Source organism: Protopterus annectens, chromosome 3.part0 (genome assembly GCF_019279795.1).
Source record: "Protopterus annectens isolate FY-2018-M chromosome 3.part0, PAN1.0, whole genome shotgun sequence".
NCBI lineage: Eukaryota > Metazoa > Chordata > Ceratodontiformes > Protopteridae > Protopterus > Protopterus annectens.
This window is the reverse complement of record NC_056731.1, coordinates 106,970,463-106,989,838: the sequence shown is the minus strand read 5'-3', so window position 1 is coordinate 106,989,838 and position 19,376 is coordinate 106,970,463. Positions and strand designations below refer to the sequence as shown.

At 41.8% G+C, this 19,376-nt stretch overlaps 1 protein-coding gene across 2 annotated transcripts in view; it reads left to right on the top strand.

Annotated features, from left to right (window-relative positions):
* FAM126A (family with sequence similarity 126 member A) overlaps positions 1-19,376 on the top strand; it is a 1,303,250-nt gene that overhangs the window by 625,401 nt on the left and 658,473 nt on the right. For both annotated transcript variants that reach the window (XM_044064612.1, XM_044064613.1), the window contains exon 4: positions 16,431-16,532. In XM_044064612.1, the coding sequence (XP_043920547.1) occupies positions 16,431-16,532 (102 nt within the window). The remainder of the gene's footprint in view (positions 1-16,430; positions 16,533-19,376) is intronic.

Sequence of the window (19,376 nt, the reverse complement as noted above, 5' to 3'; positions counted from 1 at the left end):
CCTTGGGATTTAACGGTGTTCCTTCAGGATTTAACTCTGAATCCCTTTGACGTGTTGGACAAATGTGATAGGAAATTTCTTTCTTGGAAAGCAATATTTTTAGTAGCTGTCACTTCAGCAAAAAGAATGCGAGCTACAGGTCTTATTGACTAGGCCGCCTTACATTATTTTCTATAAGGATAGGGTGTCTCTTAGAACCAAAAGTGGCTACTAAGTCTAACGTTAACAAGTCCATTCAGTTACCAGTTTTCTCTCCAACTTTACTAATAAAGGTGAATATATGCTGCACCTGCTTGATGTTCACAGACAGTTATGTTTTTATCTTCATAGAACAAAACTGTATAGGAAGTCTGATCAGCTTTTTGTCTTTTTCCCCTAATCACTTGGGTCAAGCAGTTTCCAAAATTACTCTAACTAAATGGATCACAGATTGTATTTTGTTGGTTTATTCTCAAAAAGGTCTGGATTTGCCTCATCCTCCTACAGCTCACTCCAGTAGATCTATGGTTACATCATCTGCTTTTTCTTCAAGAACCTCCATTGACAACCTCTGCACTGAAGTCAGTTGGTGAAACACTTGTACCTTTGTTGCACATTGCAAATTAGACATAGTCTCCATAAGCAGAGCTTTCTTTGGCTCGACAGTGCTCTGTCGTGTCCTTCCTTGAGGGCCTCCCTAAAGTTATGTGGCTGGGGGCTCTGACCCATTCATGAGAAACAATGAAAAGGACAACATCAGACTTAGAAGTTGTATACTTACCATAACTTGTCATCTGTGTTGTCCATTTTTATTCTTCCTCATCTTCCCTCCCAAACATCCCCTGGCCATGTCACTCCTAGAAGGATCTTTGGATGTTGTTGGAGCCTTCATGTTCCTGGTTTGAACCTCGTCTATTCTTGAGTCTGTTCTCTCTCTCTCTCTGTATAACACAGTGGGCAGCACACTCGATCTGAGGAGTTGGAGATGGAATACGGCATTATGGGTAGAGGGAGGAGTTCGAGATTTGGATCCGAAGTCTTGTATACGAGGCTGAGTCAGATCCAAGGATCTGATCTAGACCCATTTGTGAGGAAGAATGAAAATGGACAACAGAGATGCCAAGTTATGGTAAGTACATCATTTCTAATTTTTTGTGTGTCCTCGTAATACTTTCAGTTTTCTGCTTTACCCTTTAATCTTTCAACCACCATATGGGTTTTCATAAAATTGATAGCTGCTGTATTCATATGTTTTCTTATCTGGATGATTTTCTTATTCAGGCTCCTACCCAAAAGATTCTTCTGATTCATTTGGGCTTTGTAATGGACTTTCTGGCGAGGCTGGAATTCACACTGAACCTAAAGAAGTCTTGCTGCAGAATTGTTAACTTGTCTGTGATGCTTCTTCCAGATGGTAGGGTAATTTTCTTAATGGGTTTCTTTCAGAACCTTCTGTGTTTGGATATGATAACTGCAAGGGAGGTCCTCAGAACTCTAAGCTGCATGACATCAGTGATTCCAATGGTTCTTTTTGCAGTGCTCCATATAAAGAAGATACAGTGCATTTGAAGTCTGTGTAGACTCAGCATCGTCATCCATTAACTTTCAAAATTATGTTTCTGCTGTTCAAGAAGGAGTTTTCTTGGTGGAAAGAACATGTTTCAGTCAATCTAGGAATGCCTTTTTATTTCCTCTTCTTTCTTGCCAAGATCTGTTCACAGCTGCCTTAGATCTGGCATGGGGTGCTTTATTCCAAAGATAGTAGGGTTTAAGGAGTTTGGTCCAGCAAGGAAAGAAGAGACCACATTAGTATAAAGGAGATAAAGGCCCTTATTTTAGCTCTTCAGTCTCTGCATCACCTCTGGACTCCAGGTCCTCTTTGAGTCTTCACAGACAGCACCACAGTTATGCAATATATCAAGAAGCAAGGGGGAACTGCAGCTCATCACAAACATTTTCTCCAGGCTCTGTGTATGTCATCAGGGTGAAACAGTAGCAGAGCTTTTGAGAAGACCCAGAGCCACATGGATGGATGTTAACCAGAGAGGTCTTTCTGGACATTGACTACTGATGGGATGGATATTCCACAAATTTTTTTGCCTCTATACACAACAAATAGCTCAGACTGTTTTCTTCAAGACTACCATGCCATCGGGTGTGAGGAACTGATGTCATGACCTTTCCCTGGAAAAAGAGGTTCCTTTGTTTCTCTCCAATTCCTTTGATCTCAAAAGTTCTTCAGAACATCAAGAAGGATAAATCAGAAATCTTGTTGCTGACTCCCTTTTAGCCAAGACAGCATTGGTTCTCCCATGTACTTCACTTAGGGCCAATCATTACCAATTACCTCAAAAGAAAGGACTTTAACAAAAAAAAAGGATGGACTTGTTTTCACAGAACAAAGACTTCTTGATTTATCCAAGCCTATGATAGACTTTGATTCCGACTCTTTGGGTGATAGTTTTATTTAACAATGTGCTTAACATTTTATAGGAGGCTAGAAAACGAAACGCAAGAAAATCTGATGTTCTTCGTGTTTCACTGTCGAGTCATTACATTTGGGTAATCTGCTGGCAGGTTGCCCTCAGTCGGCCTGAATTCCAAAGTCTTGGGTCCTGCGTCGGCTGCTGTCTTCTCTTCCATGACGTCAGGTCGTCAGGGGTATAAAACATGCAGCCGGCACCATTTTCTTTAGTCTTTCTTGCTGCGCGGTGCCCAAAGCAGAAACATTTCGCAAGTGCCTGTCGGCCAACTACTGAAATATTCGAGTTTGAGTTTCAGAACAGAAGTCTTCACTGAAGCTAAGTGCCCCGTTGGGGAAACTTTTTTTTCTTGCTTTTTACCGATGTCAGAAAAAGTTAATACTTGTATTACTTGTGGGAAGCAAATACCTCATAAGGATTTTCATTTATACTGTATTCCTTGCCTAGGCCCTGATCACAACGTGCCTGGCTGTCAGTTTTGTGCTAGATTTAACCAACGCACTATTGAGCGTCGGTATATTTTTGCATCAAAGTATTTTGGAAACAGATTTAACTACCCAGAAATGTCATTGCATAGCAATCCGACTACCGGAGTACATAAAAAAAATGCAAAGAAAAGGACAGAGAAAGGCAGTCGAGATCCAAAACTGACGACGAAGCTTCTCCTAAGCCAGTCGCCGGTTCGCCGGTACTCAGTGAGGTGCCTTTGCAGCCCCTGATACCCGCTACGTTTGGGTCGCAGGCCTCTACCGACACCCATGTGGAGTCCGGCATGCCACAAGATACTCAAGGTATTTGACTGACGGATGTATCTCCCTCGGATGGGTCCATTGCCGCTGAGCAGGCACTGGCTTCTGAGGGTGTATTCAGACCTCAACATTTGTACATCAAACCGACGACAGCTGCAAAACCAAAGACAAAAGCAACTTCTAAAACTAAAAAAATGACGCATGAGCCACGTGCACATGCCTCCATGCCTAAAAAACAGATGATCAAAATGGCTGAAGACCTCATTGCCTTGATCAGGGGTACCCATCCCCCTCCAGATAAGAGGCATAGGCAAGACACCTATTATGAATCTTCAGATCAGGTTTCTATCTATTATGATTCCTCTTCTGATAAGGAATTATCTTTACCTCCCTATGAGGATTCTGATGCTGAGGAGTCTATTCCATTAGCATCTCCTCCTGAGGATTATTCATTTGGAGAAACCTTGCATACTTTGAGGGAGCATTTTCACTGGGAGAGTCAAGACTTCTCAGAATCAAAAAAGAGGCCTAGGGATTTCCTTCTTCTCCCTCAGCACAAGCCTTTAGCCATTCCCCCTGTTTTAGACATTGTGAATGATGTGTTTTCGGAGTCAAGCTTGACCCCTGACTCCTTACCTCCAGTTCCCACTAAGCCCGACAGATATTACAGGGTCCCTGACTCACATAAATTTTTATTTAGAAACTCTGCTGCTGATCCTGAAACTATTTCACAGGGTCCAAAGAGAGTTAAGGCCTCAACAGCAAAAAACCCTACCCCCTCTGACAGGGATTCAAGGGCACTGGACAGATGGGAAAAAAGGTTTATACATCTGCAACCTTGGCAATCAGGGCCTTAAACTGTCAATTTCATATGCTTAAGTACGAACAACATGTTATGGGATTGCTGAAACAGAAAATGATGTTGATTTCAGAATGTGCAGAAAGTAAAGAAATGCAGGAATTATTGCATGCAGCGGAACAAGTTGGAAAGCATACTTTGCAATGTGGTTTTGATTCTTTGGAGGCCTCCTGCAGGGCCATAGTTACGGGATATGTGATTAGGAGGCATGCCTGGTTAAAGGAACAATTTGCCTGACCATGTTAAAGTTAAATTGGTAGATGCACCTTTACAGCATGATCCTCTGTTTGGTATTAAGGCAGAAGAGGTTTTAAAGAAAATGGAAGACAAAGCTAAGTCTATGCAAACTGTTAAAGCGTTCTTACAAGTGCAGCCACCCAGATTCAGTAGACACTGGCCTACAAAAAATTGGTCCTTTCCTGTGTCAGGCAGAGCTCAAAGGGGCAAATCCAGACGCCCTAAGGGTTCCAGATACCAGGCACAAGACTCATGCAGGTCAAAGCAATGGGGCGCATCCACCTCCAAATCTGGAGGAGATAAAGTGCAAACCTACAGAAAGCAATCTCAATAACTTCTCTGTGCCTCCACCAAGCACTTATCTTTTGGTAGCACCCATAGGGGAAAATTAGCAGTTTTTGCTCAAAATTGGCAGTTAATAACCCAGGACAAGTGGGGTACTAAACATCGTATCACAGGGATACAGATTCCATTTCCACACACTGCAAATGACAAATGGTTGTCCAGATCTGCCAAAAAATCAGAGGCACAGAAACAGGTTAGATCCCTCATGGATATGGGGGCCATTCAAACAGTACCAAAACAGGAAAAAGGACAAGGATTTTACTCAAGCCTGTTCTTGGTACCAAGAAAGGACAAGGCATGGCGGCCAATACAGGATTTATTGATTTTGAACATATACCTGGACATTCCAAAATTCAAAATGCTCACTTTGCAACAGCTTCTGCTCATGCTGGGCAAGAATGCTTAGCTGGTGACTTTAGACCTAAAAGAGGCATACCTGCATGTCCCAATAAGACAGTCGTGCAGAAGATACCTCAGATTCAAGGCTGGCTTAATGCATTACCAATTCTCTGCACTGCCCTTTGGCTTATCTACTGCGCCCAGGGTCTTTACAAAGTGCCTGGTACCAGTAATTGCATTTTGCAGACAAAGAAGTATACAAATATATCCTTACTTGGACGACTGTCTCATTCAAGCAGAGAACAAGAACACTCTTCTACGACAGCTGACATTTGTGAAAAGGCTTCTAACATGCCTAGGGCACACAATAAATGAAAAGAAGTCGCAACTGGTACCCTCTCAAAAGATAGCATTCCTGGGTGCAAGCTTGAATACAACTGCCCAGAAGGATTACCTCATGCCAGACAAACAAAGGCAGCTGACTACTTACTTCAAACTAATGGCAACAAAAACCCAGTCTTCTGCAAGACAAATTCTGCAGGCTCTGTGCTTCATGGCATCCTGCATCCTACTAATTCCATATGCAAGACTGCATATGAGGAAACTTCAATGGTACCTAAAAAGTTTATGGAGTCAACATTCACACAGTCTGGAAACAATGATTCCTCTCATTCCCTGCCTGCAACAGGAGTTTCTATGGTGGGCAAAGGCTATCTATCACCAAAACATGGGACGGCTCTTCATTCTACCCCCTGCCAGCCAGAACTTAACAACAGACTCATCAGATTATGCCTGGGGGGGCCCACATGGCAGGAAGATGCATTCAGGGCATATGGGCACCAAAACAAATGCATCTACATATCAACCAGAAAGAAATGCTAGCTGTTCAAAATGCCCCAACAGCCTTCAAGGGCTTACTTCATCCAGGACAACTACTGATAAAGACGGACAACACCACAGTCATGTGGTATATAAACAAGCAAGGGGGCACACACTCATACCCCCTTTGCAGATTAACCATGGCACTGTGGGACACAGCTTTGACCTACCAAATACATCTTCAAGCTCAATTCCTGCCAGGAAAACAAAACACTCTGGCAGACGATTTAAGAAGAATCCTTATGGATCCTCACGAGTGGAAACTAAATCCACAAGTCTTCAGCATGATAACAGAAAAATGGGGGAGCCCAGACATAGATATATTCGCCTTTCCTCAAAATTATCAATTGAAAAGATTCTGCACAAGGACTTATCACAGACAAGCATGGGAAGTGGACGCCCTATCCTTCAGTTGGAAAAACCTATCAGTTTACACCTTTCCTCCTCTGCTCTTCTACCCAAGGTCCTCCTTAAAGGTCAGACAAGCGAAGCTGAAGATGATCTTAATTGCCCCGGACTGGCCCCGCCAGTATTGATACCCAGTCCTAAGGAACTTGTCTCAGTGCCCAGCTTGGACCTTGCCTCAAAGACCACAACTACTGTCCCAGCAAAACAATCCGATCCTGCACAATCAACTCCAGACCCTGAACCTGGCAGCATGGCTCATCATTTAACCATACAAATGACACCTCTCAGTAAAGCTGTGATGGATGTCATTTTGGAAGCCAGAAGGCCTAGTACTAGAAAATCTTACGCTGACAAATGGAAGAGATTCTGTGCTTGGAATCAAGCACAAGAAACTGATACAGCAGAACCACATATTCCTCAGATATTACAATACTTAACTGAGATTTTTGACAAAGGCCCATCTTTCTCATCAGTCAAGATCCATGCCTCTGCCATTTCAGCTCATTACAATACAGAGCCACCAATCTTTTCTCATCCTTTACTAAAACAGTATCGTAGACGAGCCAAAAATTTAAGGCCTCCTAGAGGATCACCATTACCTGCATGGGACCACTGTTATGTGTTGGAAAAGCTCACCCTGCCTCCATTTGAACCAGCTGCTACCGCTGATATAAAGTTCTTATCATGGAAGACAACTCTGCTACTAGCAATTACCTCAGCAAGAAGAGTTTCAGAGCTACAGGCCCCCATGGCTGTAGAGCCTTTTTATCATATTTTACCCAGACAGGGCGTCTCTGAAGATAAATCTTACTTTTATGCCTAAGGTGGTTTCCAGTGTGGCTCTTAACCAAACATTCATCTGCCAACTTTTTATCCAAATCCGCAGAACAAAGGTGAGAGAATTCTGCATTCCTTGGAAGTACACAGACAGCTAAGATTCTACTTGAGCAGGACTAAAGCTCTCAGAAAAACAGAGCAATTACTAGTGTCATATGCTGCAGGATCAGAAGGAAAGGCCATTTCAAAGCAGACAATTTTAAAGTGGGTAAGCCACTGCATCCGTTTCTGCTACTTACACCATGGTAAACCTGTGTCCAAGGGCATTAGGTCTCATTCCACCAGAACTGCAGCTACTTCAGCAGCCTTTCTCAGAGGAGTACCAACCAAAGGCATTCTAGAGGCTGCTACTTGAGTTCTGTTCACACATTTACATAGCATTACCATTTGCCTCTCTACTCTAAGTCCAGGGCAGGCTTTGCCACTGCAGTGCTGCAGGGCCTTATAGCCGCACCTAATGCTATTTAGCTCCAGCCTCCCAACCATAGCATTGTGATTCTACCCAAATGTAATGACTGCAACAGTGAAACACGAAGAACATAGTACAGTTGTGTACACTTACCATAAATGTGGATGTTCGAGTGTATTTACTGTTGCAGTCCAGGTTACCCTCCCGTCATCCCCCTGTCATTCTACAGTTTATCTTTCCTTCTCTGTCTTTTACAACCTATGTGGTGTATTTGATTGTAGATGAAGGTAAAATTTATATTGATGCATGTGTGTGTGTGTGTGTGTGTGTGTGTGTGTGTGTGTGTGTGTGTGTGTGTATATATATATATATATAATATTGCTACCTTTTGGGGGCACCTGACATCGGGGGAAGAAAAACTAAAGAAAATGGCATCGGCTGCATGTTTTATGCCCCTGACGTCATGGAAGAGAAGATAGCAACCGACACAGGAACTAAGACTTTGGAATTCAGGCTGACTGAGGGCAACTTGCTAGCAGATTACCCAAATGTAATGACTGCAGCAGTGAATACACTCGAACATCTACATTTATGGTAAGTGTACACAACTGTACTTTCTCTCAAGTGGAAGACATTTTTGCTTGTTGAGACAGAATCAGGATCCTTTTCATATAGGTAATCTTAGTGTTCTCGTTTGTGTGGTTTGCGCAATGCTGAATTGGCATTTTTTTCTACTAAAGGTCATCTGTCAACCATTCCTATTTGTATTCCTTTGGATCCACTACTGTCATCTTCATTTCAGTTGAAGGAGTTTTGGAAAGGCATCCTTCATTTTATTCCACAAAGAAAGGCTATCTCTTTTTAGGATTCTTACTATGTTCTGGAAAAGCTTGCCTGCTGCCTTTGCTTCATGCAAGTATTGCATTTGGAAAACTGTTAGTGGCTTTGACTTCTGCTAAGTGGGATTGAGAGTTACAAGCACTACCATCTGTTCCACCTTTTCTCATATGTCAGTAAGTAAATGGTAGGTTATCAGCCTGCAGGCTATTACAAGCTTAGCTGACAGCCAGTGGTCAGAATCAAACTTTGAATGTGAAAGTTAAACACATTAACCTTTATGCCAAACCCTCCCCCCTAAAGTTAGTATTATAATTCAGCTCATCTTTTATTTAAATTTTGTTAACTGGTTCAGTCCCGCTAGGCCAATGGCCTCTTTTCAGGGGAGACCTGAGGTAGTGTTCATACTGACTCTTTAAAGGGGAGACCTGAGGTAGTGTTCATACTGACTCTTTAAAGGGGAGACCTGAGGTAGTGTTCATACTGACTCTTTAAAGGGGAGACCTGAGGTAGTGTTCATACTGACTAGGGGAAGTTTGCCCAGGACACAAAGGAACTTCCCTTATTTTTTTCCGTAGATGCTGTGGGGTCTTTTACATCAAACTTGAGGCTACCGCCATCTCAGGTCGACGAGGCCTCATTTTAACATCTCATCTAAAGAATGACGTACACAGGAATGCAGCACTGTAGTTTCAGTATTGGAAAATTAATCCAACTACGTGATGTGAGAATAGACCCCCCCCCCCCACAACCTTCCTCACCAGGGGTGAGTATGCTGTCTGCTGAGCTACTGAGACGGTTTCATAAGGATAGGATTACTCTTTGTACTAGTCCTTTTATTCCAAAAGTAGTTAAGGAGCTGTCCTTGAATCAGACAGTTAACTTGCCTACTTTTTCCTTTACATCAGATTTCAGGGGAAAGGATCCTACATTTTTTGGATGTTGATAGACAGCTCAGGTTCTGTTTAGCCAAAACCAAGCCTAGCAGGAAGTCTGATCAGCTGTTTGTTTCTTTCCAAGAGCTTCTGTTTCCAAACAGTTTCTCTTTAGATATCCAGGACTCTCTCTTTTTGTTACTGATGTCCTTCATGGATGCATCTGCAGTCATAACAACTGGGTTGTCCTGTCGTCAGGCAGCCCTTCAGTCGGCCGGATTCCAAAGTCCGGGTCCGGCTTCAGCTGATGTCGCACTTCACCCGACGTCATCTCTGTTGGTCTTCGGGTATAAAGGCATCAGCCGACGCCATTTTCCTCAGTCTTTCTTGCCGCGTGGCGCCCGAAGCAGAAGCTGTTCGCAAGTGCCGGTCGGTCGGATCCAGAGATTACTCCTACCGAATACTACTTCGAAGACTTCTAAAGCTAAGTACCCCGTTGGGGACTCTTTCTTGCCTCAGCCGATGTCAGAAAAAGTTAATAATTGTTTAACCTGTGGGAAACAAATACCTCATAAAGATTTCCACTCTTATTGTCTACCTTGTTTAGGCACCACCTGTACAAGGCCCCACTTGCAGACCCCGAAACTATATCCCAGGGTCCCAAGGCAGTAGCCGCGACCATAGCTAAAAACCCTATTCCTTCTGAAAGGGAAGCAAGGTCATTAGACAGATGGGGCAAAAAGGTCTACACTTCAGCTACTCTCTCAGCTAGAGCTTTAAACTGTCAGTTTCACATGATACAATACCAAGAGTTTATGCTTGATCAGTTAACTAAAAAGCTAACCACTGATGAATCTCTTGATAAGAAATATGTATTAGAAATGGTAAATAACATACAACAGGTTAGTAACCATTCCTTAAAATGTGGCTATGATGCATTGGAGGCTTCATTTAGATCAGCCATGACTGGCACAGTGATAAGAAGGCATGCTTGGCTAAAGGAGCAAGCTTTACCGGATCATGTTAAAGCTAAGCTGCTAGATGCTCCTATGGATAAGACAAGTTTGTTTGGTACACCTGCCCAGCAGGTTATGAAGAAAATGGAAGAAAAGGCAAAATCTGTTCAAACAGTTAAAGATTTCTTGCAGGTTCAACCCCCCAGGTTTAGCAGGAACTGGCCTGCCAAAAATTGGTCCTTTCCTGACACCACAAGATCTCAAAGGGGCAGGAATAGACGTTCCAGAGGCAGAAACCAATCCAGAGGAGGTGCCTACAGAGGACGACAGTGGCAAGGTAACAACAGAGGCACAGACACCACCTCTGCCACTACATCAACACAGCCACAGTGACTTAACCCTAAATCCGCCTACCAGGGAACAAATAGCAGCTCCTCTAGGCGGAAAGTTAACCTTATTTTCAAAGAACTGGCACTATATAACAAAAGACAAGTGGATTTTACAAACCATAGATCAAGGTTACCGGTTCCACTTCCACACTTTACCAGTCAAAAGAAGAATGTCAAATCTACCTCCAAATAAAAAAACAGAGGCTCTACAACAAATAATGCAGTTAGCAAAAATGAGAGCTGTGGAAAGAGTGCCAACAGCAGAGCAAGGAAAGGGGTTCTACTCCAGATTATTCCTAGTTCCAAGAAAGGAAAAAAGTCGGAGACCAATTCTGGACCTGTCCACCTTAAATACTTACATCATTGTCCCAAAATTCAAAATGCTGACCCTACAGCAACTTCTTCCCATGTTGGGCAAGGAGTGCTGGCTGGTAACTCTAGATCTCAAGGAGGCATACCTGCACGTCCCCATTCGACCAATCTGCAGAAGATACCTCAGATTTCTTGCAGGATCAGAGCACTATCAATTCTCAGCATTGCCCTTTGGCTTATCTACTGTGCCCAGAGTATTCACAAAATGCCTGGCATCAGTAATCGCTCATTGCAGACTACAGGGAATTCAAATTTACCCATACCTCATCGACTGCCTGCTACAAGGGACAGCAAAAGCAAGCTGACAACAGATTTACAAAGGGTCATTTACTTGCTACAAGCACTGGGATACACAGTCAATTTACAAAAGTCAAGGCTGATACCATCCCAAACAAGGACATTCTTGGGCGCGGAATTGGACACAGTAAAACAAATGGCATTCCTAACTACAGAGAAACAAAAAGAACTCCCTCTTTACTTCTTGGCACTAACAAAACTGAACAAGTTAACAGCAAGAAAAGTACTGCATGCTTCATGGCATCATGCATAATCTTGGTCCCACTTGCCAGACTACATATGAGAAAACTACAGTGGTACCTAAAGAATTTATGGTCCCAACACAGACACAGCCTAGAAACAGAAATCCCACTAATTCCATGCTTAAAACAGGAGTTCCTATGGTGGGCTCAGGCATGCCAGTCAAACCCAGGGCTACCCTTTCGCAGATGTCAAGCAAGCCAGACCATCACAACAGACGCTTCAGACCTAGGATGGGGGGCACACATGCTGGACAAATGCGTGCAAGGATTGTGGACACAGGATCAACTTCACCTGCACATCAACCTAAAAGAAATGCTGGCAGTAAAACTGGCAATCCAAAAGTTCAGACCATTTCTCAAAGAGGGCCAGTTGATGATAAGGACAGACAACACCACAGTCATGTGGTACATCAACAAACAGGGAGGCACTCACTCATACCCCCTATGCAGAATGACTTTGGAGCTGTGGACCCTGGCACTCAGCTACAACATCCAGTTACAGGCAATATTTGTACCAGGAAAAGAGAATACTCTAGCAGACATATTAAGCAGAACCACATCGGATGCCCACGAATGGAAGCTGCACCGGACATCTTCAAGACCATCTCAAAGAAATGGGGAATGCCTCAGATAGACCTATTCGCATCACCTCTCAATCACCAGCTCAAAAAATTCTGCACAAGGACATTCCACCCACTTGCATGGAAAGTGGATTCGCTCTCCTTCAGCTGGAAAGGCCTAACAGCATATGCATTCCCACCTCTTCCCTTGATACACAAGGTTTTACTAAAAATCAAGGAAGAACGTCCAAGGATAATCCTGATAGCTCCAAACTGGCCAAGACAACACTGGTACCCACTGCTGAGGAGCATGTCTCGGAACAATATGTGGCCAATACCCCTGATGCCTTTGATGTTAACTCAGAACAACTACAACATCATGCATCCAAACCTAAAAACGTTGCAACTGACTGCATGGAACATCACATAGCAGCAGCTAATCCAGAGCTTTCACAAAGAGTTAAAGACATTATTCTTGAAGCACGCAGACCTTCAACAAGAAGAAACTATGCTGGAAAATGGAAGAGGTTTGTCAGTTGGAGTACTGAAAGAGGAAAAGATGTGTCAAACGTAGATATGCCTAACATTCTGGAGTATCTGGCCGAACTTCTTCATTCAGGCCTGTCCTACTCCTCCATCAAGATACATGCATCAGCTATTTCAGCAGAATACAGCTTTGATCCACCTGTTTTTTCGCATCCTTTGCTCAGGCAGTTCCTCAGAGGAATCAAGAATGTAAAACCTCCAAGGAAACCACCTTTACCAGCTTGGGACTTAAACTTTGTGCTAGAAAAGTTGACACTATCACCCTTTGAACCAGCAGCAACAGCAGACCTACAACACCTGTCATGGAAAACTGCTTTCCTTCTGGCAATTACTTCAGCAAGGAGGGTTTCAGAACTACAGGCCTTAATGGCAGTGCAACCCTTCCTAATCTTCCACCAAGATAGAGTGTCCATGAGGACTAATCCTACATTTATGCCTAAGGTGGTATCCAGAGTGTCTTTAAACCAGGCAATCCACCTACCTACCTTCTTTCCCAACCCACAAAACAGAGGGGAAAGAATACTGCATACTTTGGATGTACATAGACAGCTACGCTACTACTTGGACAGAACAAAAAGTAGCAGAAAGACTGACCAACATTTGGTAGCCTATGCAACAGGAAGGGAGGGAAAAGCTATTTCCAAACAGACAATCTCCAAATGGATAGGAAATTGCATACGATTCTGTTACTCCTTCCATGGAAAACCAATTCCACAGAACATAAGACCTCATTCTACAAGGGCAACAGCCACTACCACAGCCTTCTTACGAGGAGTGGCAACCAAAGACATTATTGAGGCGGCTACTTGGACCTCCGTGCATACATTTGCCAAGCATTATAATTTGCCTCTATATTCCAGATCCCGAGCAGGGTTTGCCACTGCTGTACTGCAAGGGATCCTAAACACACCATAATCTAGTTTTATCCTCCCCTAGTTGGCTATGGTATTCTACGCAGTTGTTATGACTGCAGATGCATCCATGAAGGACATAGTACAGTTTTGTACCTACCATAAATGTAGATGTCCGAACTGGATAGCATCTGCAGTCAGGATTACCCTCCCTCCTTCCCTCTGTGGTACTCCTAGGGTGTTTACCCTCCTAATAGCTAGCTGGTGGGGAGTCTTTTATGGTGTATTTGTTGGTATATATGTACATACATGCTTATTTTTGTGTTTACCTCTATCTTTTTGGAAACATTGGCATCTATCCAAATTTTAGCCTTCAAGAGGGCTACTGGCATCTGGGGCAAGAAACACTGAGGAAAATGGCGTCGGCTGATGCCTTTATACCCGAAGACCAACAGAGATGACGTCGGGTGAAGTGTGACATCAGCCGAAGCCGGACCCGGACTTTGGAATCCGGCCGACTGAAGGGCTGCCTGACGACAGGACAACCCAGTTATGACTGCAGATGCTATCCAGTTCGGACATCTACATTTATGGTAGGTACAAAACTGTACTTTTCCATGTTAAACAGTTTTTAGCTCCAGTTAATGCAGATTTTACTAGAGCTGCTGCATCTTCAGGAGCTTTCTTCAAAGGTTTAGATTCTATATCTGTTCTTGAAGCAGCTACTTGGTCTTCTGTTCTCACTTTCACAAAGCATTACATAATTGATATTAAAGGTTCCTCCTCCCTATCTTCTAAGACAGCTGCAGGAATCTCCCATAGGTTATTAATACTACAGTAATGTTCATAGAAGGACATGGTATAGTTGTATAAGAAGTTAACATAACAGTAGATGTCTGTTCACAGTTGCAGTGTTACATTCTTCCTTCCTTAACCCCTTTCTTTCGATTTCTTTTTACTTTGGCCAGAGTTTTTTTTTCATATTTTTCACCCTTTTATACTTGTACATATATGTATAGTTGATTGTACTTCTACTTCCACTGTTTGTCTGGGGCAAGACAGTCCTGAGTTTTTTTCGTGTCCGCATGTCCTTTATGTACCACTACTTTACTGGGCTGAGGTCATAAGTGTGGCATTTGGGGAGGGCACCCAAGTTTTGGTATGCTGGCTGAATGTACAGGTATGCTTGGCAGGATACCCCATAAGTTGTTAATACTGCAACAGTGATAGTTGGGCACCTGCTGTTATGGTAAGCTCTTACAGAACTTTATTTTTTTCTGTTTTGAAATATGAACGTCTGCTCATTTCAAGCTGTGTTATCTTATGCACTGTTGACAGCTCTGTCAGTGGCTAAATGTTCAGTGCGTCTTTCTTTCATTTCTTATTGCTTTGCTTAGTGCATTGTCACTAAGTCAGTAAGCTGGTGCAAGTGCAGTAAACAAATAAGCCTAAGAGGTTTTAATTTGAATGCTTGTTTGCTTGTGGCTTGATGACATCATTGAAAACTGTCATACAGTTGCTCATTTTCCAGTTACTTGCTAAATCAGGTTCAAAGTTATAGGTGGACCACACACCGTCTTGGCACTCAGTGGGTGCAGGGAAAAGTAGATCATCACAGATGGGGCTTAGCCAGTCACAGAATGCACGCGCTTACTCATTCAGCAGGCATGCCCTTAAAATTAAAAGATAGGAGATGATAGCTTCTTTTTTTAATTGAGGGAAAATAAAAGCAAAATAGGGAATCCAAGATAAAAATGTGAAGTCCAGACAGAGAAGTCTTAGAGAGTGATAAAATTACTGATACAGCAAAGTGGAGAAAACTATTAGGAAGATTTCTTCACCTGCGGATTTCGGGGCTTCTCCATTTACTGTTTCTTTACCTAAGGCAGGTAGATAATTTCAGTGGATTGCCATTGTCAGGTAAGAGAAGGTATTCCTTCAAGGGCCTAAAAAGCCTCTCCCAAACAAATAGTTGGGCTTTCACTTGATATTGTAGTATTACCTCTTTAGAGCCACATTAATGACGGGTTATTATTCTTTCCTTGTTCCTTTGATATAGCTTATTTTAGAGCCTATCTCCTTCTAGCAGTGCCAGTCAGGTTAGCCTTAACACAAAGGTATCTTGAAGTAGATTTTTTTGTGGGTTCCCTCTCCGTACCTACTGATTACAATTCAAGTCAAAGTTGTGTTATTTTGCAATGTCTTTCTGTGTATGTCTACCATAATGGTACCTAAGTGAGCCTTTATCAGTACCTTTCAAGGCTTTGATTGGTCTTTGTACTGGATCTGAGTTACCTATGCCCTTTGTTTTGGTTTGTTGAGAAATAGACAACATTGCTTTCAATAGGTTCTTTTGTTTGTGCCTATAATCCATTGATCCTTTCTCCTGCCTTCCAGTCTGTTTCCTACTATACATACATCAAGAGGTGAGAGCTTATCCATTTACTTGTTCCTTCTACAGGAGAACTCTCTCACTTGTGAGCAATTTTCCTCAACAAAGTTGTTTCGTAGAAGAAATAATGAACTTCGTTTATTAAATATATATTTAAAAATTTACCTGCTGCCTTGAGCACACATGCAGGTGTCATACATGGTCTATTTGTCAGGTATTCTTTTCTGATGCATGTGGTATCACACAGTTTGGATCATTAAGACCCTTTTTTTCTTTCTTTAGAATTGTACATTAAGGTGCCATTTACATTACTGATTTAGAAAACCTGGATATATATGCTCTGAGATTATTTTTAATCCCTTTCAGGACTGATTTTGCAATTTTTTTTATATACACACTGCTTTTGACATACATATATAAACATAAATTTTATCTATTGGCATGCATGTGAATATTTTTACCCTTCTGTATGTTTGTTTAAATGCTTCTAATTCTAGGCTCACTGCAGAAGATGAAAAATAGAGACTGCAAGGTATTGTCACTCTGTATTCTTTGTGGATTTTAAAATGTGCGTCTTTCATTTCTGCAGATTCTGCCAGAGACTTCTATATCCAGTTATGCTGCAAGTTTAAAAGACAAAAATTCATTGGTTTCAGAACTCTTCAGTGTAATTCATCAGCTTCATACTGAGGTGAGTTTTGTCTGTAAAATATTGAGGCTTATAACCGGAGTAGCAGGGATGCTCTTGCAGTATACAATTAAGTGGAGTCTTGTACAGAAATGTTTAACACTTTTGGTGCTGGATGGCTTGTGAATGAACCAGTAAACTGTTCAAGACCAGTAAGTGATTTTGTGGCTGGCTTTTTATCTGTGCTGTAGCTGGATAGTAGGAGTCCTACTTCATGATAAAGAAATATTAGTGACCTCTATATGAAAGACTACAGTGATCAAAAATGGTAAAATTTTGAAAAAGCATTTACTTTTTACTTTAATGTGCAGTGACTTCTGGTTTTCACTTAAAAATGGTCTGGGGAAGATTTTTTCCTGTGTTGCTGAGATGGTTCTGAGCATGATTTCTGCTATGTTGGGGGGGGGGGGGGGGTAGAGTCCTTCATCCCTGTAACACAAAACTCTTTTCAGACTTTACTCCCAACTGTGAGGTGGGTGAGTGGATGATCAGTGCATATATATATATATGGATGCATACATAAAGTAAGGTTATCTAGAATAGGCCGAGGTGTTGATGTTGTTCATCATTATGATCACTGCTGCAGTAGCTTTGGGTTGTAGCTTGCATATGATATAACAGCCATCCAGCTTTCGGAGCTTCAAGAGTAACTTCCATGCACCCAAAACCATAAGTCAGCTTGAGCTGAGCTGACTAAAGAGAGCAGTTTAGGTGCCAAGCCCTGCAAAGCTTTTCTGCTGATGATGCACATTTGCTTTTTATGACAGAAACGGAACTGTTTTACGTGAAAAATATACTTTTTAAGCTAGAAAAGTGTTTTATTGACTGTCACATTTTAACAGGAGTGTTGCTTTTTACTTGTGGAAAAGGTTGTTTAACTTAATTTTTTTCTGAGGTAAGCATTGTGTTTTAATTTTGGGATGTGGGGTAAGTGAAAGTGCTTTTTTACTGTTTTTTTTTTTTGGGTGAAAAAGGTTACTTTTTTGTACCACTTACCTGTTTTACTGGCTAGTGCTGCCGGGCTTCCCTGAGAATCGGGCTTTTTTTTCCATGTTAACCACAGAATAACCTACCAATTCCTCTGCTCTTCCTTCCTTTTGAGAGCCATGAAAAGAAGAAAGTTAATAAACAGCCTTTGCCGCCACTGGAGGCTGCTAAAGTTTCTCAGCCATAGATGTGTTGCTCTAATGTGTCCATTTCTGGTTCCTCAGACCATTTCGCTATCTCCTTCCTTCCCACTGGTGTAATCCCTGCAGCCACCATGGATTAGCTGGTTTAATTTCTCCAAGTCTTTTGGGTTTCTAATACAAGGATGGGAATGGACCCCATTCTTAAGCCAAAGTATGATTAAAGGTCATGAGATTAGTATTTAAATCTTTGATGTTAGCCAGAAGTGCTCTTAGCAGCACCCTCAATGTGCCCAGAAGTGACGACTCCTGCATTTCATGTGGATTTACATGTATCATTAACATATCTAAATTTTACTTTAAATTCTTTTGAGACTAATTGCTCCTACTATTGGAATCCTCTTTCTACATTCCTTGTTTCTGCCTGCAAATCCTGGTATTTTATGACTTTGTCTCTCTCTCTCTCTCTCTCTATACGCAAGATACTTTAATCACTGGATATAGCAATTTCAACCATCCATGCTACTTTTGTCTTCTTTTCATGGACTACTCTGGTTTTTCTCGTATCTATTTTTTGAACTGTTGGTAATGGGTGATCCCACGTGATGTAAACTTCATAATTTTCTGTAATGCTCTGTGGCTTATGCTTCTAGTACTTCTCAGCTACTGCAATATAATAATGTGTATACAATCCCCAGTGCAACAGTCTTGTCATATTATTATGCCTTTAAGTATGCACACCTTCTGCCATTCATGTATCATATGCACACCTTCTGCCATTCATGTATCATATCCAGCAACATGATCTGCGACGTTTCCTATTCTGTTTTACAGAATCTGTTTTTGTCAGTTTCTCTGACATGTTCAATGAACTTCAGAAACCAATGTGTACATAGTCCAATAGCTTGGGGCGCCACTATTAAGCTTTCTCCTTTTGGTTTAACTTCATGTTTCCTTAACTGTTCTGATACTTTGCATTGTTTTTATCCAGTCTATCTTTTCGAGTATTTTTGTCAATCTCTTCCCTCTACTGTACTCTTCTAACAGCAACACTTCTTGTCTTAATTGCTCTATATTTTCCTCTTTTTGATACTTCTGTGATAGCATTTGATTTCTCCCCTTCCTTTCCCTTGATATCTTGAGCTTTTGTTTTAAGACTTTATCTGTTACTAATTTAGGTGCACAGTAATGTATCCTATGTAGTTGTGTTGCATTGCGTGAATTTCTGTGAACAGTATTTAATTACTATGTTCATTTGTTTTATCAAACTTCTAACATTTTGAGTCTTACTGACTTCCTGTAATATATTTCTTTCATTGATGTTAATATGTCTATCCGTGTCTGTTGTATCAAGCAACTCTCCCCTTAGATCATTTCCTTCTAAACTAAAAGCACATTCTTTGTTTTCTGTGGGCGTTCTACAGAAAGTTCCAGAAAATCTTCCTGTGTTATATTCTGTTCACCTTCATCCCAAGTCATTCGTATGGGAACTCATTGGCTTACCTCTGCACAACGTTGACTGTGTCAGAGTGTTAACAGTTTCCTGTTCCTTCCCTTGCTGTGCAACTTAATCTGAACTTTTATACTGTTTTCCTACTGAAGGCTTAGTATCTTCATGTGGCAACTGATCAGATTCTTCCTGCTCCACTGCTTTCTCCTTATTCTGGGGATTCATTCTTCTACCATGGTGTAATGTTATCAGAGTTAGAATTTCTACATT